General features: G+C 48.2%; 12 protein-coding genes across 16 annotated transcripts; 9 read left to right on the top strand and 3 right to left on the bottom strand.

Moving 5' to 3' along the window:
- Positions 1-293: 293 nt before the first annotated feature.
- Positions 294-2,354, top strand: FVEG_10565 (hypothetical protein). Its single transcript, XM_018899727.1, has 3 exons — positions 294-1,252; positions 1,305-1,740; positions 1,788-2,354. The coding sequence occupies exons 1-3, from the start codon at positions 411-413 to the stop codon at positions 1,962-1,964; spliced, it is 1,455 nt and encodes a 484-aa protein (XP_018757849.1). The 5' UTR covers positions 294-410; the 3' UTR covers positions 1,965-2,354.
- Positions 2,355-2,757: 403 nt separating this feature from the next.
- FVEG_10564 (hypothetical protein) lies at positions 2,758-4,664 on the top strand. Of its 2 annotated transcripts, XM_018899726.1 has the most exons (4): positions 2,758-2,978; positions 3,030-3,176; positions 3,226-4,206; positions 4,274-4,664. In XM_018899726.1, the coding sequence occupies exons 1-3, from the start codon at positions 2,960-2,962 to the stop codon at positions 3,387-3,389; spliced, it is 330 nt and encodes a 109-aa protein (XP_018757847.1). In that variant the 5' UTR covers positions 2,758-2,959; the 3' UTR covers positions 3,390-4,206; positions 4,274-4,664. The 2 variants fall into 2 exon arrangements, with proteins under 2 accessions (XP_018757847.1, XP_018757846.1); XM_018899725.1 differs by having other exon boundaries at positions 3,226-4,664.
- On the bottom strand, positions 3,792-4,619 carry FVEG_10563 (hypothetical protein; the record flags this gene model as incomplete). Its single annotated transcript, XM_018899724.1, has 1 exon — positions 3,792-4,619. The coding sequence occupies one exon, from the start codon at positions 4,617-4,619 to the stop codon at positions 3,792-3,794; it is 828 nt and encodes a 275-aa protein (XP_018757848.1).
- A 525-nt stretch (positions 4,665-5,189) lies between the features above and the next one.
- FVEG_16831 (hypothetical protein) lies at positions 5,190-6,648 on the top strand (the record flags this gene model as incomplete). Its single annotated transcript, XM_018906070.1, has 4 exons — positions 5,190-5,643; positions 5,692-5,845; positions 5,900-6,308; positions 6,361-6,648. 4 exons carry the CDS (start codon positions 5,190-5,192, stop codon positions 6,646-6,648), a joined length of 1,305 nt encoding a protein of 434 aa, XP_018757845.1.
- Positions 6,649-7,309: 661 nt separating this feature from the next.
- On the top strand, positions 7,310-10,946 carry FVEG_10562 (ribonucleoside-triphosphate reductase; the record flags this gene model as incomplete). Of its 2 annotated transcripts, XM_018899723.1 has the most annotated exons (2): positions 7,542-9,756; positions 9,812-10,145. In XM_018899723.1, 2 exons carry the CDS (start codon positions 7,542-7,544, stop codon positions 9,853-9,855), a joined length of 2,259 nt encoding a protein of 752 aa, XP_018757844.1. In that variant the 3' UTR covers positions 9,856-10,145. The 2 variants fall into 2 exon arrangements, with proteins under 2 accessions (XP_018757843.1, XP_018757844.1); XM_018899722.1 differs by having other exon boundaries at positions 7,310-10,946.
- On the bottom strand, positions 10,091-11,437 carry FVEG_10561 (hypothetical protein; the record flags this gene model as incomplete). Of its 2 annotated transcripts, XM_018899721.1 has the most annotated exons (3): positions 10,091-10,767; positions 10,828-10,877; positions 10,932-11,437. In XM_018899721.1, the coding sequence occupies 3 exons, from the start codon at positions 11,435-11,437 to the stop codon at positions 10,091-10,093; spliced, it is 1,233 nt and encodes a 410-aa protein (XP_018757842.1). The 2 variants fall into 2 exon arrangements, with proteins under 2 accessions (XP_018757842.1, XP_018757841.1); XM_018899720.1 differs by having other exon boundaries at positions 10,091-10,877.
- Positions 11,420-13,166, top strand: FVEG_10560 (branched-chain amino acid aminotransferase). Its single transcript, XM_018899719.1, has 3 exons — positions 11,420-12,174; positions 12,231-12,811; positions 12,860-13,166. The coding sequence occupies exons 1-3, from the start codon at positions 11,730-11,732 to the stop codon at positions 13,019-13,021; spliced, it is 1,188 nt and encodes a 395-aa protein (XP_018757840.1). The 5' UTR covers positions 11,420-11,729; the 3' UTR covers positions 13,022-13,166.
- A 98-nt stretch (positions 13,167-13,264) lies between these two features.
- On the top strand, positions 13,265-14,709 carry FVEG_16830 (hypothetical protein; the record flags this gene model as incomplete). Its single annotated transcript, XM_018906069.1, has 1 exon — positions 13,265-14,709. One exon carries the CDS (start codon positions 13,265-13,267, stop codon positions 14,687-14,689), a length of 1,425 nt encoding a protein of 474 aa, XP_018757839.1. The 3' UTR covers positions 14,690-14,709.
- Positions 14,710-15,106: 397 nt separating this feature from the next.
- FVEG_16829 (hypothetical protein) lies at positions 15,107-15,561 on the top strand (the record flags this gene model as incomplete). The annotated part of the gene is made up of 3 exons (XM_018906068.1): positions 15,107-15,201; positions 15,251-15,449; positions 15,496-15,561. 3 exons carry the CDS (start codon positions 15,107-15,109, stop codon positions 15,559-15,561), a joined length of 360 nt encoding a protein of 119 aa, XP_018757838.1.
- Positions 15,562-15,646: 85 nt separating this feature from the next.
- On the top strand, positions 15,647-17,114 carry FVEG_10559 (hypothetical protein). 2 transcript variants are annotated; one of them, XM_018899717.1, is made up of 6 exons: positions 15,647-15,803; positions 15,854-15,988; positions 16,043-16,070; positions 16,122-16,306; positions 16,356-16,729; positions 16,782-17,114. In XM_018899717.1, exons 1-6 carry the CDS (start codon positions 15,680-15,682, stop codon positions 16,974-16,976), a joined length of 1,041 nt encoding a protein of 346 aa, XP_018757836.1. In that variant the 5' UTR covers positions 15,647-15,679; the 3' UTR covers positions 16,977-17,114. The 2 variants fall into 2 exon arrangements, with proteins under 2 accessions (XP_018757836.1, XP_018757837.1); XM_018899718.1 differs by having other exon boundaries at positions 16,043-16,306.
- Positions 17,115-17,617: 503 nt separating this feature from the next.
- Positions 17,618-19,136, top strand: FVEG_10558 (hypothetical protein; the record flags this gene model as incomplete). The annotated part of the gene is made up of 2 exons (XM_018899716.1): positions 17,618-17,724; positions 17,771-19,136. 2 exons carry the CDS (start codon positions 17,618-17,620, stop codon positions 19,134-19,136), a joined length of 1,473 nt encoding a protein of 490 aa, XP_018757835.1.
- On the bottom strand, positions 19,058-22,763 carry FVEG_10557 (hypothetical protein; the record flags this gene model as incomplete). The annotated part of the gene is made up of 5 exons (XM_018899715.1): positions 19,058-20,930; positions 20,993-21,180; positions 21,252-21,340; positions 21,400-22,270; positions 22,330-22,763. The coding sequence occupies 5 exons, from the start codon at positions 22,761-22,763 to the stop codon at positions 19,249-19,251; spliced, it is 3,264 nt and encodes a 1,087-aa protein (XP_018757834.1). The 3' UTR covers positions 19,058-19,248.
- Between the last annotated feature and the right edge of the window lie 335 nt (positions 22,764-23,098).

Here is a 23,098-nt window from a genome sequence, read left to right on the forward strand (position 1 = left end):
CTGTTATGAAGCTATCGCGGGGCGTTATTATTGAATCTCATTTTGTGCAGTAACCAGTAACCATGAAACCTGCGACCATCACGTATCTCAGCGTACGACTTGTCACCCTTACTGTCACGCAGTTATATACGGGTCATTTTCTGCTTCCCATTCATCAATCTCATTATACAACGGACAGGCTCATGTTGAATACGATTTCCGAGTTTTATTGTTCAGCTTCAGGGTAGACCGTGGCTGGTGCTGTGGCCGTGCACTCGTGGCTGTTGTCCAGTCAACTCCACCTTGCCATTTCAGGTCTCTCAATTGATCTACGCAATCGAGCATTATAACATGATCGCGAACCGCCAAGATGCCGATACAGAAGCATTTAGCGCTTCGTTCTTCCTCAAAGACTGCCTGAATCTTCAGAAATGACTGTCGATATCCTCTCATGGCTGCGCCAGGTCGACGGTACTGCATATCCTCACGACCTCGACCCAGCGAAACCACCAAAAGCGACACGATCGTCTCGCAAGCGACAGCGCAGCTACAGCTCGACCAGTTCCGATCATCTACCAATCTCTAAGCCTACTGCAAATACGTGCAAACAGCCTACACCACCTCCAGACTCTCCGACATCCTGTCAAGCAGCAGCCGAAATGGCACCAACAAAGAAACGAAAGACAACCAAGGGTGCCGTTCTCAGTCCAAGTCCAAACGATGCACAACTTGACGATGAAGGGGAACAAGAAAAGACTCCCAGACCTTTACGGAGTGTCCATCTACCCAGCGATACATCGTCCATGTCCTCAGCGAGCGGTCGCTCCGGTGCTTCGTCGCCCCGAAAGCAATTAGCAGCAATGGCTCTATCCTCCCACGGCGTCGGAACGCGCGCCATGTCTGATCCTTCAGGTCTTCCACCAAGCTTAGCAGAAATGCGAACGAAGTTATTACAATTCAGTCGAGGACGGGGGATTCTGGGAGAGAATGGGCTGGAGAGTATACAGGATGAGACAGCTGCGAGGGCTTTACATCCGGACATGGCTGCTATGTACGAGGATAAAGAATTCTGCTGCTCTGCACGTCGCGATGAATTGGGGGTTACACCGAGTCCTGAGGATGTGGTGTATATCCTTGAGTGCGCGGGCGATTGTCTTCGTATGGGGAGGTCTGAGGCAGCGTGGAATCATGAGGTTCACTTCCCTCTGCTCTGCTTGGCGCTTCGGAACCGATCGAAGGGTGCGTTCCAGCGGCTTGTCAACGTGACATCTTGGTAAGTGAAGTCCCTCGTCCACTCTAGACTCTGTGTTAATATTTGCGACCAGTTCATCTGCTTCCATCATCCCCGACTACCGCATCCGTTTCGCGCCCGACAAAAAGATCGACTTTTGCGTCTACCTCGATCCTCACCACGATCCCAACGATTCAAACATCGCCAGCACCGTCGATACCGTTCGCGCCCGTCTTCCCGGCCTGTCAATAAACCCCACAGACGATTTATCGCTATTGAGCAATCCAATCGCCATTCCCATCGAGACTAAGCGTCCCGGCGAAGGCTTGGATACTGCCAATCTCCAAGTCGCGACATTTCTAACAGCACACCTGACCCTTCTGCAACGACTCGTTGACGCTGGTGCCTCTGTGCCTATTGACGAGGGGGAAAAGGCGCCTTCGGTTGATGATCTGGGCTTTTTGCCTGGATTGATCGTGCAGGGAAATACGTGGAACTTTATCGCAGCGAGTCGTCAAGATTCTCGAACCGTAAGTTTACCCCGCGTCATTTATCGCAGCTGTGCTAATTGTTCAAGATTATCTGGTCAGAGACTTCGCTCGGTTCGACGGGCGATATTTTCGGTATCTACCAAATCGTCGCATCATTGCAATTATTGCGACGATGGGTTGATACTACATACTGGCCCTGGCTACGACGCGTTACGACAAGAGCTGCTACAGCTATTCAATTACGCAATGACCCAGCTGGATGAAGGCGTCTCAGCGTGATGCAGTACGAAACTCAAATATTGGAGGCCAATGACCCCGCCACGCGCGGATACAGCCGGACGCCAATTAGATCACTCGGGACGATTTTAGATCATGCCGAAAGCCATTGCGGCGTCGAGGGCCTAGATCGACGGGGTAAGCTTGAGGAGCCCAGACCCAGCTTGCTTCACCGTCATTCTATCCAGGTATGACGACCACTGTGTACCGGGACAGTGGGCTGGATGCCCTTGACGGGATTGGGAGAAAGTCCCTGCGTCAGAGTGAGGCACAGCCTCCTCGGGGTATCACAACAACAAGACTCACCAGCATACAGCCGTGGGGATGAAAGAAATACCTAGACATGATTCAAGCAAATATACCATTATGACTGTCCATTTTATTCCTCCTGCTTTGAAATTAGTCTGATTCTGGTCTCCCTAGCCAGCTCCCCTCTCCTTCAGGGATGCCATTCTCGTAAATCCGCGATAATCCCATGCCTTCACACTTATCCCCCTCCACGCCATTCCCACGAGGTATTAGCAAGCTGTGGCAATCCCCTCAAACTCCCGGCAAAGACGGCATCTCCAGTCACCGCGTAGACAGTCAGGAATACATTCGTCAATGCCAGCTGAAACCCCCATCTTTAAAACCCAGCACTGATTTGATTGATGATTACGTCCTCCAGTGGAGTTCGAGCGCGCCGCTTATCCGAGCTCGCACGGCATCGATTGCCGAAGTGGCCCTTGTGTTGTGAGCCGTGAGATCCGATGAGCTACGACTTCAGCCACTACTGGCTCGCACACCGTCATGGCTTGAAACTCGACTAGAGGCAGCCCGCCTGTTTCCAAGTTTAGAATAGAATCGACATGTGCAGGATAGAGTAGAGACCCCTGGACCCCTCAAGGTATAAAGTTTGAAGCTTTTTCTGTGTGCATCCATTCTTATTCAAACATCCTACATCTTTATCATTTATTCAATATCATTAAATACATCATTCACAATGGGTTGGTTCGAGGAAAGTAAGTTCTCCTGAGCAGTACCTACTAGATCCCTACTAATTGACTTGTTAGGCAACACCGAGGTCGTTGAGCAATTCAACCAGTACGACGAATACTCTAAGAACAAAGAGCATCACGCCAAGCTCTCCCACGAGATCATCGGAGGTGCTGCTGCCTTTGAAGCTGCCAAGGCATACGAGGATCATGTTGCCAAGAATGGTGAGATCAACTAATGATGCCTAACAAGACAGTACTGATAGGTGTACAGGCAAGCCAGATAGCCATGCCAAGGCTAAGGAATTCCTAGCCGGAGCCGTTGGTGTTTTCGTTGAACGGGAGTTTGAGACCAAGGGTCTAGATTTCTTTGACAAGGAGGAGGCTAAGCGTCGAGGTGAACATCGAGCAGAAAGGGAGCTCGAGCGCCAATACTAGACCTGTACCAAGGTTCTGTGGTAGTAAACAAATATGATGAATAATGAAGCATCCGTGGACTAATGATTGCTGTTCCTTTGTGAGATCTGAGGTCGATCCCTTGGAACAGGCAGTAGAGAATTCGTAGAACAGGAAAGACATTTTGTGTTGGATATGCATGTGAGATATACGTATTGGGAAACATCAATGATACTGGGAAAGTTCGAACCTGAGGCCTCTGAGGACAAGGATGAATCCAAACTGAAATGGTGGAACTTTCGTCAGTGGATAGTTTTGAAGCAGATCTGGCAAAGGACATTACGAGTATATCATTTTCAACTAGCACCTGCAGCTGCAAGCTCCAGGTTCAAACTCAAAAGTATGACACAGCGGGATATCCGTAGCTCCTCGATTCTTGAGTTCCTAGATATTACTTGACACAAAGTTATATATGATCTCTGCGACCTCCTTCGGTGCCTCCAGTGGGGCCAGATGTCCAACTTTATCCAGCACAAGAAACTCGGCGACAGAAATGTTACCACCAACCTCAGCCTTGACACGTGCCACAGGTTCAACTTGATCTTTGGCTCCAGCGACGACAATTGAAGGGATGGAGATCCTCTTGCATAGCTCTTGAATGTCTTCAATCATAGCATATCTTGGCCATGCTGCTTTAGCAGATGGATTGCCCTTTAGCATATCCTCCACAATCCCCTCGATAGTACCATCAGGCAACGGCTTCGCTGTGAGGACGTTCCGGGCAACAAACTCAGCGTTCTGCGTGTTGTTGTAGGCGCTGATTTGTTGATCCCGCATCTCCTCAGGCAACATCAAGGGCGTAGGTGGCGCTGGACAAAGTAGGACTAGACCTGCAAGCCCGCTAACAAGCTTTCGTCCTGCAATAGCTTGAGCGACCTTGGCCCCCATTGAATGGCCGACGATGATGTATTTGTGCAGTTCGAGTTGCTCAATGACCTGTTCAACATCTTGGGCGAGTTTGAGGATGGAGTACTCGGTCTCATCTGTAGGGCCAGTAGAGCTACCCCACCCGCGAAAGTCGAGCCGGACAGTTGGGAAGGATAACGCGATTAAGCCATTGACGGGTGACCATGTTTTGGAAGATCCTCCCCAGAAATGGAGAAAGATAATGGTTGGATGGTCTTGAGGCTGTCGCGAAGGAGATGACTGCTCGACATGAATACAGACATTGTCATGGAGCGGGATACGCTTAGTGGTGGAAACAAATGCCATTTTGCTCAATAGCTCTCAAAGTCTTTCTTTGGGTCAAATCAAGAGTCAAAAGTGTTATTAAATTTGCCACAACTAATAGGTTTTATGCTTTCTTAAATAGTTTTGCTTACTACAGTCATGATAAACCCGACATGGCTCGGATATATCAAACTCCATTAGTCAGTCAAGATAATTCCGTGAGCCTACGGTTATTAGAAGCTGCGGATAACGTTGATCACTTGATCTTATTTTCCAAATCAGTCCAAGATCATAACAAGTGCCCAGGAGACGAAAGTCCGGCATTTTTATAGTAGAAATGATAATGTCTTCGTGAGCACTCTATATGGCGGAATAACATACCAGCTCTGGTGTTGGCTAGCCTCATTTGCAAAGCCACCTTATGATGCCTGTTATTGGCTGCTTAATTGGCCGTATTCTGAAAGCGTGTCGAATTTCTGTTAACTCTTATGCCTGGGAGGTCAACCAATAGAACTCATGCAAGGAATCTCACCGCTTGTCTCCCGCTCCCCCAAAACACACCAATTTCTTCTATATCAGACTGGGAATAAGACGAGACTAGACCATCTAACTATGAGCAAACAGCCTCCAATTCGGCCAGAACAAGGATCCTTCGTTCAATTCCAGCTCGCAACGAGCCAACCCAGGACACCCCACAGCCGAAATGAAGACATTCTGGCAAAGCTTCGCGAATCAATTCCCCAGAATGAGAGTCAGTGGCAACAAGCCCGTGACCTTTACGGCTACAGTACAGCAGAGAATGTACTGCAGAAGACAAGAGATATATTGGAAAACAGAATCGCCAAGTCAGATCTCTGGAATTTCTTCATAATCGCATTGTGCTGCGTTGATTGGCATCTGGGGAGAAAGCAACAAGCTTACCAAGAGTTCAAGATACAGATCAGTGACACAAGTGAATTGACGATACAGAGGTACATGTCTGCTTTGCGTGCCATGATCCAAGCCATGGAACGAGTGTATCTTCGAGGAACACGCCATCGCGTCTTTGAAGGGGTTCTTTTGTATTGTACGTATCAGATTGACTTTCTAGTTCAGTTATCTGATTGCATCTTAGCACGCATCTCGCCATTCTTTCTGACGCATTATACCAAGGAGACAGGAGAGTTCGACTCATGTTTCCCGACGCTTCGTTGCATACATCCTGAGATACAGGGGTCCTTGCCCCTCGCACCCGCATTTATTCTCAAGTATCGTTATCCCCAGCACCGGTGAGATGTCCCTGTGACGGAATGTTCAACCCCTCAGTGACTGATTGAGAATAGCTTTAGGGACATTTGCGCAGCTCTGGGTACGGGAGTCCTCGGCGAGGGTGATTACGCGAAATTTATCTCTATTCTTGAGAGTGGAAGGCCAATATCAACAGTACTGTCACTGCCAGCGAGAGGGTCTTATACTGCTCTTTCCGTTATCAAATGTCAGCACGAGTCAGCTGAAGCTGGTCAAAGAGTTTCTGCAAGCCCCGTCGATAATTCACACGCATTCGCGCTCCGTATGAGCGTCCCCTTAGTCTTTAAGGTATTCGGTGTCTCAGACGCCGTTCAGCAATTGTTGCAAGAAGCAACTCTCCGAATTAACTACGAAAGTCTACGAGAAGTGCCAAATACCCCATTGGTCGAGTTGCAGTGGATTCACAACTATGATATGATAATTGATCAGGTAGTTGGTGACTTGGTAGGTTGAACGATAAAATCGAACAATATTATGTTAACTTAGTATCAACCAGATTGAACAAGGCATTCTGCCACAACAGCCTTTTCGAAGGTACAAGTCGTTCTATCAACATGAGCCCGGATCTGTTCTTGTTCCACCTGGTTGGATCAAGATAATTATACCCTTTACCTTGGTAGATCAGGTTTGTCAGGTTTCGATAGCGGCGACAACTGTTGCGAAGCAAAACGTTACTTGGGACACTAAGACGGGGATAATCCTTGGCAGTGATATGTTATTCTCAACAACTCGCCAAATATTGTATTACTCTATATCTATTCCTCTGAGCTTTGAGGGTGGTTAAGAACCTGGTCAATCATCTGCAGAAGATAACTGTAAGTATTAACATAGTGACTGTAGGTGACAGACAACATATATGCTTAGTGGCAGAATGTGAATAACATGCTGACTCAATATTTAGATTACTTCTGAGACATAGATAAAGGAAAAGAATTTTTTCTCGGGTATCTGCACTGTCATGGTGGTCTTATTTTGTGATAAAACTAATTAAGACATATCGAACTCCTTTATTTATAATAACATCCTACAGGTATCGTTTATTCTGAACTTCTCTTGCAGATAGAAATGGAGGCTTAGGCTCTCCCAAATTGAGGCAAAGAGAGCCCTTTTCTAAAGGCATTATGTTAGGTCTAAGTTCTCTGAACCCATCCTAAGGATTGTTCAGGGCAGAGGTGACGTTGGCGATCGATCGACAGATAAGATAAACGATAACGATAAGCAAGGTTAACGCGTCAACGCCCTCCCTTGAACCAAGAACCAAGTCACGCAACTCCAATTCCAGCCATTGACTCACATACACCACAATTGGCTGTTCCATCGGCCCATTTTACGCCAAGTCACGAGTTACCGCGTTCGACTCGTGGTCCCATCATCCGACCTTTCCTACTAATCAACGCGTGAGGAGCGTGTTCCGGAAACATGGCCAGAGCTTTTAGGGCAAAAAGTGTGGCCATTCTGGGTCGTGTCGTCAGAGTCACACCAGTGTTCGGTGAAATTGACGGTGGTAAAGACGCGATATAGGACGCGTTGAATGTAAACACTGTAGAACATTAAATAGTAATTGAACCGCAAGAGAGGGTTGCAGGTCGATCTTGCATATCGCGTCAAGATCGCATACAATTTCATGCACTTGAACTACAACTCTAAATCCTAAATTGAACATACCTCGACTTCAACATGTCTTCAAACATTGGCCTTGTAGACGAGTATCTCGCCAAAGGAACATGGAAGACCGCCGAGAACGCCAACTCAACCTACTCCCACCAAGGACTCATGCAATACGTCTCCAACCAAATCATCTCTCAATACTGGCTCGAAAAGATCTACACCGAAGAAATCCGACAATATGACCACGAGAATCGCTTTCATATCCATGATCTCGGCTTCCTAAGCGCGTATTGCTCTGGCTGGAGCATTGAGGACATTCTCCTCCAAGGCTTTGGTGGTGTTGAGAACAAGATCCAGTGTCGACCTGCTAAACATCTCAATACTGCGCTCAATCAGATCGTCAATTTTCTGTTTACGCTACAGGGTGAACTTGCTGGTGCCCAGGCTTTGTCTAGCTTTGACACGTACCTTGCGCCATTCATCCGCAGCGATAATCTATCTTATACCGATGTGTTCAAATATGTTCAGAGCTTCGTTTACTCCCTTAACGTCCCGACCCGAAGCGGTTTTCAAGCCCCGTTCACGAACCTCTCACTCGATCTCATTTGCCCGAAACGACTCGGCGATCAATGTGTTATTATTGGTGGCGAATTACGAACTGATTGGGTATACAGTGACTTTCAGGAAGAAATGGATATACTCAACAAGGCATTTGCTGAAGTCATGATGCAAGGCGATGGAAACGGGAATATCTTTTCTTTTCCTATTCCGACATATAATGTGTCAGATGGAATTGATTGGGAATCGCCTCGGTGGCAGTCTATCTGGGAGATGACAGCCAAGTATGGTGTTCCATACTTTGCTAACTTCATTAACAGTGACCTCGACCCTGAGGACTTTCGCTCTATGTGTTGTCGATTGAGACTAGATCTCAGTAAACTTCACTGCAGAGTCGGTGGCCAGTATGGCGCAAGTCCATTGACTGGCTCTATTGGAGTCGTCACGATCAATTTGCCCAACCTGGCATACCGATCCAATGGCTCGAAGGAGACGTTCATGACAAAGTTGACCAACACGTTAAGAGTGGCCAAGGGCTCTTTGGAGATCAAGCGAAAACTTGTGGACGAGAACTCGACTCTTTATCCCTACGCCGCTCATTACCTATCAGCTACCAAGCATCGCACTGGATCTTACTGGACGAATCACTTCAGCACCATTGGAATCCACGGCATGAACGAGGCACTCGTGGATCTTCTCGGTGAAGGTATCGGTGAACAAAGAGACTTCGCCCTTGAAGTTCTAGAGTTCATCAAGGACCAACTCCAAGAATTCCAGAAAGAAACGGGTAACCTGTACAACCTCGAAGCCAGTCCCGCAGAGAGTACATGTTATAAGTTTGCTAAGCGCGACAAGGAACTCTTCCCTGATAAGGAAATTCCTACTTACTACACAAACTCGACGATGTTACCTGTCGACACGACAGAGGATCTCTTCGAAGCCATGAGCCATCAAGAAGCACTTCAATGCTCTTACACTGGTGGCACTGTCTTCCATGCGTTCCTCGGTGAACAATTACCAAGTTGGAAACTGGCTAGAGATCTGATCAAGACTCTCACCGCACGCTTCCGCATTCCATACATCACACTGACTCCAACCTTCAGTATATGTCCGACACACGGATACAGAGCGGGCGAACAACCAGAGTGCACAGCATGCGGAGAGTTGACGCTGGTTTACTCGCGCATCGTCGGGTACTTCCGACCTACGAGGGATTGGAATCGTGGCAAGTCGAAGGAGTTTGTGCAGCGAAAGGTGTACAAGTATGAGACTGGACTGAGCAATGAAAACAAACTTCAAGAACTGGAGAAGCAAGTCGCTGCTATTCAAGACTTACCTGTGGCTGGCTACATCAAGAGTACGCTGAGTGACTACCCCGGCAAGATGCAGGCTTCCATCATGTTTACATCCCGGTGCAACCTCGCCTGCCCATGGTGTCACAACGGTCCGTTAGTCCAAGGAGAATGTGACGACGTTAGAATTGTAGACGTCTTCCGTCACATTACGTTAACGTCTCACAAGTCACTCGTTGTCTCAGGCGGTGAACCCACCATCCACAAAGGTCTCCTCCCCTTCCTGAGAATCCTCAAGACCGCTGGGATAAGTGTAAAGCTCGACTCAAACGGCACATCACCCGATGTCCTCAAAGAAGTATTTTCCGAGAACCTCGCCGACTTTGTTGCAATGGACATCAAGTGTGCTTTGGAGAATTACAAGCGCGTCACGGGTAAGAAGGTCAAGCCAAAGCTTCTAGAAGCCAGCATTGATCTCATCAAGAACAGTGGAGTGCCTTATGAGTTTCGCACGACTGTTGTGCCTGAGCTAGTTGATGTTGAGGATCTTTTTGAGGCGAAGAGGTTGTCGGGGAAGAAGTTGACGATGCAGAGGTTTAGGAATGGAGAGACGTTGTTGGATGCGAAGTTCAGGACGTTTCAGGAGCATACAGATGAGGAGTTTGATAAGTTGGTGAGCCAGGTCGCGTAATTGGAACGCTTTACTGTTCCTGTTTGAGGTTTTTCTTTTATGAGCAATCATATTCATTAATTGTAGAAGTTAATGAATTAGAACCCAATAAATGCATTCTTCCCTCCACTAAGAGGTAAACTAATCAACCCGGCCTTCTTCCGAAACATGTCCATCCACTGAGGATTATCCGCCCAAGTCGAATCCCAAGAATTATCCGGCCCATAGATAATCTCGCTCATCTTTCTTTGTATCTGTCGATCTGACGGCACATGGCCTTGTGAGATCTCGGTAGATACATATTGTAACAACAACCTCTGTACCTCCTGATGAGAATGAGGAACCTCCGATTCTCTTGAGTTTTGCCTAGGGCTCGTCTCATTGGCGCTGAACGGATTCAATGGGTATGTGTCGACACGGTGATCTACCCTTGAAGCGGAGAATGGCTCCATGGTTCGGCGCTGATCTCCTATCAAGAACGCAGGCATGTCATTCTCCACGAGGTCTTCAATCTGTTTGTCAAAGCCCCGATCACCTTTCCACTCTCTCATATCTGCACCTGCACGGAAGTGTAGAGCGAGATGTTTCTGCCTTTCTGTCCAAGTGCCCAATTGTGCATCACAGAATCCGCATCTCGATCTAACATCATCTATCGACGATAGCCAGCTCTTCATGGAGTCATTGAAGTTGCATCCTTGATGAAAGAGACGTAAGTGCTGTCTGAGGTGATCTTTGCGGTGGAATAATCGTGCGGATTCTGGTTGAGCGGCACAGGCTGAGTAGTTGTGAGTTTCTGGGTGGTCTATCGAGGGGTTGGGACATTTGCAGAAGATACAGTATGAGTTTCCATCTGTCTGTTGTATTATCGGTCCAAATCTTGAGCATCTACATAAAAGTCAGTCATTGTAAGACAAAGGCTGGTCTCTTTTCTTTACTGACTTCCATTGCTCGAGGGTTAAATGCATGGTCGTCTCATGTCTTTGCCAATCATGCTTCGTTTTAAAAGCGTCTGTGCAGAACGTACACTGATATCTTCGTTTAGCCGTCTCCCTCTCTCGTGCCGCGTTGATCTTCTGGTGTGTGTGTCTCCTTCGTCGTCTCAGTCGAGAAGCCGATGCGATTGGTGAGGTCAGTGAGTCTACAGACCCCACGGAGGAATCTGAGGGGGCGCCATAGTATCCACTGGACGATAGCCATGAGACATCTTCAGCCAAAGTGTCACTGGATGGGAGTTCTCCAGATGCCCTGCAATCTATGGAGTCTGATGACTCCATTGATAAGTGTTGCAACCCTGTCCGGGACGGGCCGTTGTCGGTAACATCGGCTGCCTTTTCGCCATGGATCCCGAGATTGCTGTCCAGAACATCGTCATGATGGTGAAGCCACGAGAGCCAGTCATCCTCGTGAGCTAATGTATCCCCTCGCGGAGAACCCGATGCACTCATTCCGAATCTATTCGTTGGATACTCCGTATGAGTCTGGGCTATTGTACGAGGAGGGGATCGGCATATCGGAGATGGCAACCGACCTTATCGCTGGCGTTGTCACAGGGCGCAAAATTAGCTTACGCCCTTCAACATGACCCACTTCTGCAAGTGAAGGGAGCTAGCTTCTGGACACGAAAGGGCTAAACCAGCAGCCGAGATAGGGTGCATCGCATTGAGTATTTATTATCCACGACAGAGTAGGCGGAAAAGAAGTGGGCGTTTGTATTACACACCTTCATAGCATCCCGCCATGTCTGCACAAACTTCTACAAACGGCACAAATGGCTCTTCAGCGTCCGCGAAGGGACAGCTCGATGCATCCAAGCTCAAGTTCAACTTGACAACAGAGTTAAAAGATGTCCCCAAGCCTGGCTCCGCCGACTTATGGGAACAGAATGTCGCGACGGATCATATGGTAACGTGTCGCTGGACGGTACAGAACGGCTGGGAAGCCCCGGTTATCAAGCCGTTCGGCGACCTGACGATCTCACCTCTTGCTTCCTGTCTTCATTACGCCACGCAGTGCTTCGAGGGCATGAAAGTCTACCGTGGTTTCGATGGCCGCGTCAGACTATTTAGACCGGATCGAAATGCCGAGCGCTTGGTCATGAGCGCAGAGAGAGTTTCACTGCCAAGTTTTGATCCTGAGCAGCTTGTTGAATTGATCAAGGCTTTAGTTCGCGTTGATGCGAAAAGTGAGTAGTGATATCAAGATCGCAATTAGAGAAATTTGGCTCACAAACGTGAATAGGATGGCTACCAGACCCCGGCAGCTTTCGGTATATCAGACCAGCGTTAATCGGAACCGGTCGCCAACTTGGTATCCAGATTCCCAAAGAAGCCATCTTGATGGTTACCCTCGTTTGTTGGCCCGACTTCTCCACGGAATCGCCTCCCGGTACAGTCCCACGATCTGATCTACGCCTCATCACATCGAGGAATGACACCATCAGAGCATGGCCTGGCGGTTTCGGCTACGCCAAGGTCGGTGCGAATTACGGCCCTAGTTTTGCGTCTCATTGCGAAGCACAACAGGCTGGCTACGATCAGGTACTCTGGCTTCTCGGAGACGAAGGACAAGTCACCGAGGCTGGGGCCAGTAATTTCTTCGCAGTCGTTCGAGACGAAAAGACTTCTAAGCCAGTTCTACTAACGGCGCCATTGACGGACCGAGTCATTCTCGATGGTGTCACTAGAAGGTCTGTTCTCGATCTGGTTGAAAGCCGACTTTCCGAGGAGCTCGAGGTCAGAGAAGCAAAATTTACGATCAAAGATATTGAGAAGGCCTGGAGAAATGGCCTACTTCAAGAGGCATTCGTGTCTGGCACTGCTGTGAGTGATCTTAATCGAGCTGCGAGGCAATTGACTTATCTATTCCAGTTTTTCATCAAGAATGTATCGACAATTCGGGTCGGTGACTTTAACATTGACTTGCCGCACAAGCAAGACGAAGGCAGTGCATATGGCACGCGGATCAAGAGTTGGCTGAAGGATATTATGTTTGGAGGCGAGGACCATGAATGGGGTGTTGTTGTGGAATAAGAAGAACTACAGAATATATCTTGTTCAGGCGATTATACAACTTAGATTACATAATCCTGTTGTTCATCGTACTGCCGACAGACGTTACGTTTCGTCGTCATTGAGGAGACAACCTCGTTCCGCAAAATCCCTCGTGTAACTCAGACGATGTGGGGCTAGGAAGGCCTCAAAGCCTTAAAGTCTTGCTCTACTCCTCTTTTTTGTGCATGCCATATCGAAGTGAACTACAACTACCGTCTACAAATGGCCAAGCACGCTCCAGTGACTCTAGGTGTCTTGGGTCGATATTATTCGGCCCGGCATATCTTGGGACAATACCGCTCAGCATGTGTAACGGCAACGTACAACATATCGCTCCCGAATGACTCATTGTTGAACGAACTTGATAATGCACTCGAGTATTCTCTACAAGCCACTATTCGACAGCATTCCGGTTTACGCTATGGAATTTGCGACGCGAAAGAGGCTGGTGTCCCGCTGTTTAGACAGATCCGCGCATTCGACCGCGAGGATGTTTTGAAGGTCATCGATGGCCAAGATGTTAATGGTAACGATGGAAAGGATGGGGGTAAGACTGAAGATACTCTATCAAAAGTACTTGAGAACGGACATTCAGAACTCTGGCTCGAAAACAAACCAGCGTGGAAAGTTGTTATTATGAAGCATACCAGCAACTACGCGTCTGGACCCTCTATCACGCTACACATTGCCTTCTTTGCACATCACGCTATTTCTGATGGGTTAAGCGGCGTTGCTTTCCATGCATCGTTGATGAGCAATTTCAAACTCGACACGCCCGTGCCCGCAAAATGGCCCCTGGAGTTGAACGAGGTACAAGACCCTCCACCGACAATCGAAGAACGCGTGGGCTGCCTCTCCTGTAACTGCACTACCTGCACAACTCCAGACAAATCTGATGAGCCAGTTTGGGGGGGAGGCCCTATACCTTCGGCACCGACGGTCAACTTCGAATCTCGTGTTCGGATAGTGACAGTCCCAGCAGCACCGTTTTCTGCCCTGCTTAGAAAGTGCAAAAAGGCCAACGTCACAGTTACCGGACTTCTTCACGCTATCATATGCGCATCACTAAATGCTTCTATCAAGGAAAATATCCCTGGATTTCGGACCGTTACGCCCTTTTCGGCGCGGCGACATACTGGAGCCTCTGACGGAGACATTGTGAACCATATCTCTTATCTGACGAGCTATGTATCTCGAGAGGACTTGCAGAAGCTCAGAGACTATCACCGTGGCTCTGACACAGAGGAGCAGCTTATTATAGACCTTGCGCGCCGCTTCAGCAACGAAGTAGCCAGAAAAGTCAAGGAGTTCCCGCACGGCAGTATGGTTACCAAACTCAGCCAAGTCTCTGATGTTCTACGGGAATGTCAACACCAAAGCGGTACTGAGAGACGATACACGTATGAGCTTTCTAATCTGGGTTCAGTCTCAAGCATATGTCCGCCAGAAGGGAGCGGTATCAAGCTTGAGAGATTGGTCTTCACGCAATGCGGTTTTGTTGCTGGTCCCGCGTTGGGTTTCAACTGTGTAAGCACCAGGAGAGGGGATTTCAGTATCAGCATTACTTGGCAGAAGGGCATTGTTGAAGAATCTATCGTGGAAGACATTACTCGAGAACTAGACACACGGCTTAAGACTTTTCAGTAATCCCACAAACTCCTTGACCTATTCTTGTTTTATCCCTATCTAGTCCAATTGCGTAGTTTGATCTCTCAATGCAACATAAAGATCGAGGTGATACGCACTTCTGAACTGAGTGTCTTCCTTCGTACTGCCATGCAACCCCAGTTTGTTTCACGATTTTAGTTGTCATTGTGGGGCATATAACGTAGACCTACAGCTGCAGGTGGAGAGGCTCTGGAGGGCGTATTTTCAGGCGTAGATGGACGCCTCACGCTAAGCCTTGGTGCAGCACAGTTGGCTCGAGGGCGTGAGCCTGGGCGCGACTTGGCCCCTCCGATGTTCGCAGGTGAGAAGATGCATAACTCAAGGCGTAGGGCGCTGTAATTATATCATAAACCTGGTGCTATGCAGCTGCTGCGTCGTGGCTCAGATCACGACAGCATGGCACCTGAAACGAAATCGGAACCGGTGAGGGAATGGATTATCCTTATTCCCGATGACAAAGATTCATTGGAGATGCGTATGAGAGTAAGGGAGTAAGTAACTGCATTCATCGTGCCTTTGAACGATATAAATGGTTTTTAGAACACATATCAAAGAAATGCTCCAGCATATCGACTCTGGTCTATTCCAAATGGGCGGAGGCACTTTGGCCGGAGATAGCGTCAACGGAAGCGCCATCGTCGCCCGAGCCAAATCCGAAGCCGACATACTAGCTGTCCTCAAGAATGATGTCTACGCCAGAAGCGGAGTATGGGATCTAGAAAATATCAAGTTTATTCCTGTAAGCATCCCATTACAAGAGGAGATTGTAATTGACTAATGGACAGTTTAAATGCGTGTATAGGCGGGAGCATATTGACGGTGCTGTCATGGGCGCTGAGTGGAAGTTCTAAAGCGGGGTTAGTGGTGCTAGTCAGATTAATAATTCAGCGTACTTATATAAGGGTCTATCCACTAATTCACATCCCATCTCACCAAAAACTAACATCTACCCACCAGTCAACATCAACGATGGACTCAATTGCCATTATCCAAAAAGGCAAAGGCCTGACTCAAGGGAATGTGACTCTGCCTCCCTTGAAGGACCATCAGGTATATGTCAAAATCGACTACGCAGCCTTCAATCCAACTGATCGTAAGTTCAGCCGCCAATGGTAAAAGTTTCGTGCCGCTGATTTGGTCAAGGCCTGGCTCTTGACGTCAACGCCTTCGGGGATGGCGCAGTGCTAGGCTGCGACTTTGCTGGGAAAGTCGTGGACACCCATTCAACTGTGACTAAATTGAAGACTGGCGATACTATTGCTGGCTTTGTCTGGGGCGGTGAGTTTGGCAGAGCCTTTATGTGTCAATAGAGGAGTAGCTCATGTGTTGCAGGAGAGATCCAGGGCTTAGGAGCCTACTCGTGAGTTTTGCAAGACAACCATTCTCCAGTGAAGCTAATCAGAATTTGAAGGATGTACACAATCGCTGACGAGCGACTGTCCTTCAAAGTGCCCGGGAGCATTAATCCCGCGGAGGCTTCTTCAGTTCCATTGGCTGCTAATACAGCATGGCTTGCTCTCTTCTCGGAAGATTGCCTTGCACTCAGTTCTGATAAGACAGGAGAAAAGGCCCCCTTGTTGATCTGGGGAGGTAACAGTACGTATTTAGATCTGTAGTCAACGGGTATTGTACTGATTATTGGTAGCAACCGTTGGCTATTTCGCCATTCAGATCGCCAAGCTTCACAACATCGAAGTCGCCACTACCTGCAGCCCTAAAAGCGTCGATAAGATGCGACAAGCTGGCGCAAAGCGAGTCTTTGACTACAACGATGAGGAAGTTGTATCCAAGATTAGATCAGCGGTGCCAAACCTGCAGCATGTCTTTGATACAGTTGGCAACGAAACCTCGTCGGCCACTGCAGCCAGGTCCATCAGTCAACCAGGAGGCGTTCTATGTACCGTTCGCCCAGGTAAAGCAAACACACAGGACGTTCCTTCTCATATCAAGGTCACGGATGTCTTTGTTTTTACTGCTTTCCCTACAGAGCATAGCTATCGAGGCAAAGCGCATTGGCCTGTAAGTGGCCACTAGCAATCTGCCTGAGGTCGTTCTTCTAACATTTTAATAGGTGAAAATGAATGATCACAAACTCAGTGCCGATTTCCATGCGCAGTTAGAGACGTTACTAGGAAACGAGTCTCTCAAGCCATCTCCGGTCCGTCTGATGGGACAGCTTAGTCCGTCTTCAGTTGAGAAAGCGATGGATCTCAACCGCCAGGGTTCTATTTCGGGCGAGAAACTTGTCTTTGAAGGCTTTGCATAGGATATCAGCCAGCGATGATTGTTGTATTGGGCGGAGATCCATCTGATAAAAGTAGTTCGTTCGCTTACCAAGCAATAGAAAAACTAGAGACCGTTGTTTTCATAACTTCAAGGCCCACTGACGTCTCTCGATGCAACATAAACACTATCTCCACTTGGCCAAGAGAAACAAAAGGTCCCTCGTAAGCTCCGTACGCCAGTTACAGCCACTTACTCATCATCCCATGAACCATCAAGCCATGACAAAGATTCCCTCCCCCTTGGCACGAACCTCTTGGCCGCATCTATCAGGCTATTTTCCAAGATAATCATCGCACGCAAGATACCCAGCAGCGGGGTCGAGATAAAGGCTGTATACAGATCGGGAAGTTGGTATTATGCATATTCTTAGTGTGGTCTTGGCATGTTGCAACGTCAATTACCGACCTTCCCGATTGATGACTGATCTTCGCGGACTAGTTGCCAAACGTTGATGATTACTCCGTGATAGAGATATTTGCGGGGCGGATCACGCAAGATTGTTGAAGAATTGGAGGGACTTGTGTGGATTGATGAGGGGTGTTTCTCCTGGGCATTTTCCGGGTATAAAAGGTAAAAGTATTCTACTCTCCAGTCTCTGGATGAGACGTAAAGCCATTCATCATGAAGTTTACTACAGCTGCTGCTCTTCTGGCTCTTTCGCCTTTGACAGAGGCTACTAAGCCTCTGGTGAGCTCAAAGAAGCTTCAGAAGCTCATCACCGAGAAGGGGTACGTCATAACATCTCCCTCAGGTGTTTTCCTCTGACGATTACAGGTTGATGCACAACTTGAAAAAACTCAACGACATCGCATACGCCAACGGAGGAAATCGCGCCTTCGGTCTTCCAGGCTACGCCGCCTCAGTTGACTTCATCTACCACGAGATCTCCAAACTAAAGGGCTTCAAGACCTGGAAACAAGATTTCCCCGCCAACTTCACTCAAACGCTTGCGGCTGAGGTCACCGTCGATGACGAGACTTTCAGAACTGTCGCTTTGACTTATACACCCAGTACTTCTGAGGATGGTGTAACAGCTGAGCTTGTTCATGGTCCTGAAGGTACAGCTGCATGTGATGCCGCAAACTACGAGGGGCTAGATGTTGAAGGAAAGGTTGTACTCGTTGAGCGCGGTCTTTGCCCTGATGGAACTACATTTGCTGGAAAGGTCAAACCCGCCGCAGCAGCAGGTGCTCAAGTGGTTGTTATTTATAACTCCGATGAAGCGAAGCTTACAGCCGGTACTCTATCGGCACCCAACCCAAAGGAGTACGTTCCCACTGGACTTATTGATCAAGACCCCGGAAAGGCACTGAAGGCTCGTCTCGATGCTGGCGAGAAACTCGAAGTGTTCGTCAAGATCATCCAGACCATAGAAACCCGCATCACCCAGAACGTCTTTGCCGAAACTAAAGGAGGCGATGGCGAGAACGTCGTCATGCTGGGAGCTCATCTTGACTCCGTCCAAGCAGGACCTGGCATCAACGACGATGGATCAGGAACTTCGCTTATCCTCGAGACAGCCAAGGCTCTACAGCACTTTTCCACCAAACTCAAGGTCCGATTTGGATGGTGGGGCGCCGAGGAGAACGGTCTCGTCGGATCACGCTACTACGTCAACAACCTCAAGACCGATGATATTGATAACCTCTTGGCTTATCTCAACTTCGACATGGTATCTCGTGGTTTCTTTGGTGTTTTCGACGGAACAGGCGAGAAGATAGGTCCCGGTGGACCTCCCGGCTCTGATGTCATCGAGGATCTCTTCCGAGAGTTCTTTGAGAAGGAAAAGATCGAAGTTACACCCGTTGGTCTCACCGGTGGAACCGACTACGTTGCCTTCCGTGAGGTCATTAAAAAGCCAGTTGGTGGTCTTTTCACTGGCACTGGTCTCGAGCAGGATGCGTGTTATCACCAAGCTTGCGACAACATTACTAACCCTGTTCCTGAGACGCTTCACATTAATGCGAAGGCTGCTGCACATGTTTTGAGCAAGCTTGCTATTGATGGTGTTAAGCTCATTCCCAAGATACCGTCCAACACCACCGTTGGTTCTATCAAGAGGGTTAGAGACGCTGCTTCGTTGCATTTACATGATGTCACTGGTTTCGAGGGAAAGCCTTGTGACCATGATATCATCTAGAGTAACGGCGCTGATTTCTATCGCAATCTATCATACAATTCCATTTCTCCCTCATTGTTCTCCACTGCTACTTTTGGCCGTGTCTAAACTTATGGCACTACTATGTAAGGTACTAGACACCGGTCTGGCCCCCAGCAATAGTGCTGGAGCCCGCAGGATTGACGAATACAGGCCGGTCGGGATCTATCGCGATCTCGTCCAATCGTTTCATCCAACCTTCCAAGCCAATTGGTGCATCATCAGTCATACGTTCAGGCTCGTCAACATCCACTTTCGTGTTGCAATCTATGACTTGAGGTGGCTCACATCCCAGAACAGGTTTGTCAGCAATAGCCAGCTTCACGCCGCAAGCTTCTGCCTTCTTGAGCTCCTCTTCGGTCATATTGTAAGAAACGATCTCTCGATATACCTCTTCCATCTTTGGAAGCCAAACTTCCTTTAAAAACTTGTCCAGAGTGGTCATGCTTCCGTAGCCGTTGCCGAAATATGTAACGAGGTCTTCCAACTGCTGTAGAGTGACAGAATCCTCTTCATGTATCTCATCGATCTCATCGGAATCCATGTTGTAGCGTGACCCACCATTTAAATGCTTGCAACAAGTATGACGGAGTCCTAATGCACAGAATGTTGCGTAGCGTAGGATGGCACGAGGCATCCAACTCTGTCCAGCATTTTCTCCAGCAATCAGAGCCTGGGCGCTTGCCACAAAGGATCTGATACCCTCTGTCAGAGTAAATGAGGTTCGAGGGAACCGACGGCGGCAACCAAGGCCTTCGAGAAATTTGATGAAAGGCGTGCAGCCCTGCAAGGAGCAGTGACATCGACAATCGTCGCCTAGGACCTCAGAGAAAGCTGTATCTGCAACTGACAGAGGCAAAAGATTATCGTAGAGTCTGTAAGGATAATATCTTGCCTTGTAGCCTAGAATTGACATGAGGTAATGGGCCCACGTTGCTTGGCTAGCGACTCCGGGCATGAAGTCCACTGGTACAGTCAATGCAAGGTCTCCGCCGCCGTTGAGTATCCAGTCAATGTACCAGGGAGAGGGCCAACCACGTCCACCTCTTTGGATAATATTACTTGTCACGCGCCGAAACACGTCGATGAAAGCTGTCTCCCTGTCGAATCCTAATGAAAAGGCATACTCGGCAGTCTCTCTGTCAAGTATATATGTATAAACAGACTTGGGTGTCTCCTGCAACACTGCCGGGCGTTCTTCAGAGTGTATCTTGAGGTAACTTGGTACATGGCAGGATCTAGCTGTGAGACAGCGTTGCACTTTGAAAGCATTTCGGTCCAAGATCCAACCACTGCATAGACCAAGGGCTTGTACCTCAGTAGCAGGGAGGTTTGATACTGCCAGTTGTTCCAATTCCTTCCTCCTCTGTGCTAGATGTCGGATAATGGCTTTCTTGGTGCGCGTACAAGAATCCCATAGACCATCTTTCAGAGATTGCTCATATAGAACTGCCTTTGAATCAAGCAGTAGCTCCACCATCTTACAACTGACACATGACTGCTGGTCATCTGTCTTTGGTTTCCCAAGAAAATGGGAGACAGCATAATCGATTGGGTATCTTTTCATACTGTCCATGATGTTGATGGCTTCGGGGTCAGTATTTTCGATAACGAGCGACAGTATGTCTAGATTTCCAACCACGACAGCTATGTGAACGGGTGATTGTCCGCAATAGTTAACGTCCGTTCTGAGTGACGGGTATCTTTTTATCAGGAATCGGATGTCCTCTTCATCCTCCCTCAGAACTGCGATGCTTAACGGGTTAAACCCGAGGCCTGGTTTGTCTTAGTATCTCTTACCAGGGACTAGTTGACTTCCCTAACACTACTAAACTTACTTTCGGCGATCTGCGGAAACTCTTTGAGAATTCTTCGTCTTTGTGGGTACTTGTCGAAACCGTTCACGCTCCTGTAGTCATGTCTTGTCGACTCGCCACATCGAGACAGAAGTGCTGACATGGTTTCAGGGAGCATGTTGGTTTTAAGTAACCAGTTGCTTTCCAAAACAAGCGATAGGAAGCGAAGACTGTTATATCAACGATTAGCATATCTCATATCGCTTGCATGAGTGAATAAAAGGTATAGTTATGAACTTACTCCCCACCACGATCGTAGAGGACAGGCACGTCAAAACTAGCAAGAGACTGAAACATGAGTGCAACACCATCTCCTCCTTTCCTCCATGACTGTGAAAATCTATAGTTAGAATATGCACCAATTGTATTTCAGATCAAAATTAGCTCACATCGCCTTTCATCCCTGATGTGAGGGTGTCAAGTACTGATTCGCCGGCGCTGTTTATGTCGACTGGAGAGGCTTGACGATTGATGTAACAATGGTGAAGTCGTCGTACACATGACTTAGCGAGTACTTGGTACTGTTCATTACCCAGAGTCGGCTCTGTCCATATCCTAAGCGTACAGAGAGTCTTGATAATCTTAAAGGATGGGGAGGATCTCTCATCCACTGTTGCAGCCCAAGTGATGTTTTGGCCAATGCTAAATCCACCAGCCCCAGTTGTGAGAGAGACTGAGATACCGATAGCGGTTGTCAGGATCCCCAAGATGTTGGGAATCGAGACCCCAAGGACACTTCTCGTCCGTTGGGTTGGGGTCTTTATCTGTGATAAGGGGCAGTCTGGCGTGTGATGTGTCGTCTCTGTGAGCTCGGTCTCATAAAACACTAGACCCAAGCGGACGGCGCTGCGCTGCAGGTTCTGACGCTTCACACAGCGACAGAATCCCGGAGTTCCAATACTCAGACGGCTGTCAGAGCTTACAGGCTGAAGGGCTGGCAACTCGGGTGGTGGTCGCTGGGCGGATGACACATTCGAAACAGCATTGCATAAGATTTGTAAATCTTGCGGGTATGCCACAAGTCGGGCAATTTGTGATTGTGCGGTTCCCGCGTCACGAAGATGCGTGAGGATTTCATCGAGCTTCGATTCGGCAGACATGGACATAGACTGAGAATTGGACCGGCTATGCTGTCGAGATTGGCTGAGATCGATGCCTTGTTCTGTTGTCACTATTGAGGCATTTTCTGTTCTCATGTGAATAACGTCGACCGTCTTCTGCAAGGCCAAGATAGCTGTGCTCTGGTCGTTCAAAATTGCCCTAGGTGCGGAGTGCAAGTTAGTCACGATTGCCGATATGAGAGGAACACCTTAACTCACAGCTGTAAAGTCGATAGAGCAGTTTTGAGAACATTATTGGCCGACTTCAATCTCTCCTCAAGCCTGTTAATGCTCTTCTTCTTAAAAGGGTAGCTCCATTTGTGAATGGAACTTCTGACTTTCGAGACCGGGCCTGCAGGACCAATTGCCTCTCCTTTCAAATCTCGAAGAAGTTGATGCAAAGCCTTAAGCTCAGCTTGGCACGAGCTCTTGCATTCTTCAACGGCGTCTTGGGCTATCGCATGGTCGCCGTTGACCTTGCTCATTGCATCCTCAATAGCCTTAAGGGAGCATTGCAAGGTCTTTGCATTGTTTCTAGCCTGGAGGAGGTCTTCATCTCGTCCCTTGACGGCATCGAGGTATTCTGACAATCCGGTGTATAATTGAAGGCCAAAGGATATAATTCCGATGGCGGTACCAGCGGCTTCTGCCATAATGCTGTGAGAGCTTTTATTCAAGACAAAACTAACACGCTGAAACAAAAAGTCAAGGGTACAAAAGTAAATGCAGGAGGAAAGTTTCAATGCGGAGAATGCAGCCTTGGCTAGGAAAGGCATTCAAGAGATCAAGTGACATGGCCCAACAACCGTGGAACCAACAGTGAGGCCTCGGCGCTTAAATGCTGCTTGCACTTTTTCATGATAGGTCAGCATTGTGTTGCCCCTCCTACAGATACCAGATTATGAGTAACATGATGGATAAAAAAAGAAGACCACAGTCCTACATGATACTATAAAGCCGCCAAATTATGTCAAAGTAGCAACATGTT

The sequence above is a fragment of the Fusarium verticillioides genome, chromosome 11, assembly GCF_000149555.1.
Source record: "Fusarium verticillioides 7600 chromosome 11, whole genome shotgun sequence".
Taxonomy (NCBI): domain Eukaryota; kingdom Fungi; phylum Ascomycota; class Sordariomycetes; order Hypocreales; family Nectriaceae; genus Fusarium; species Fusarium verticillioides.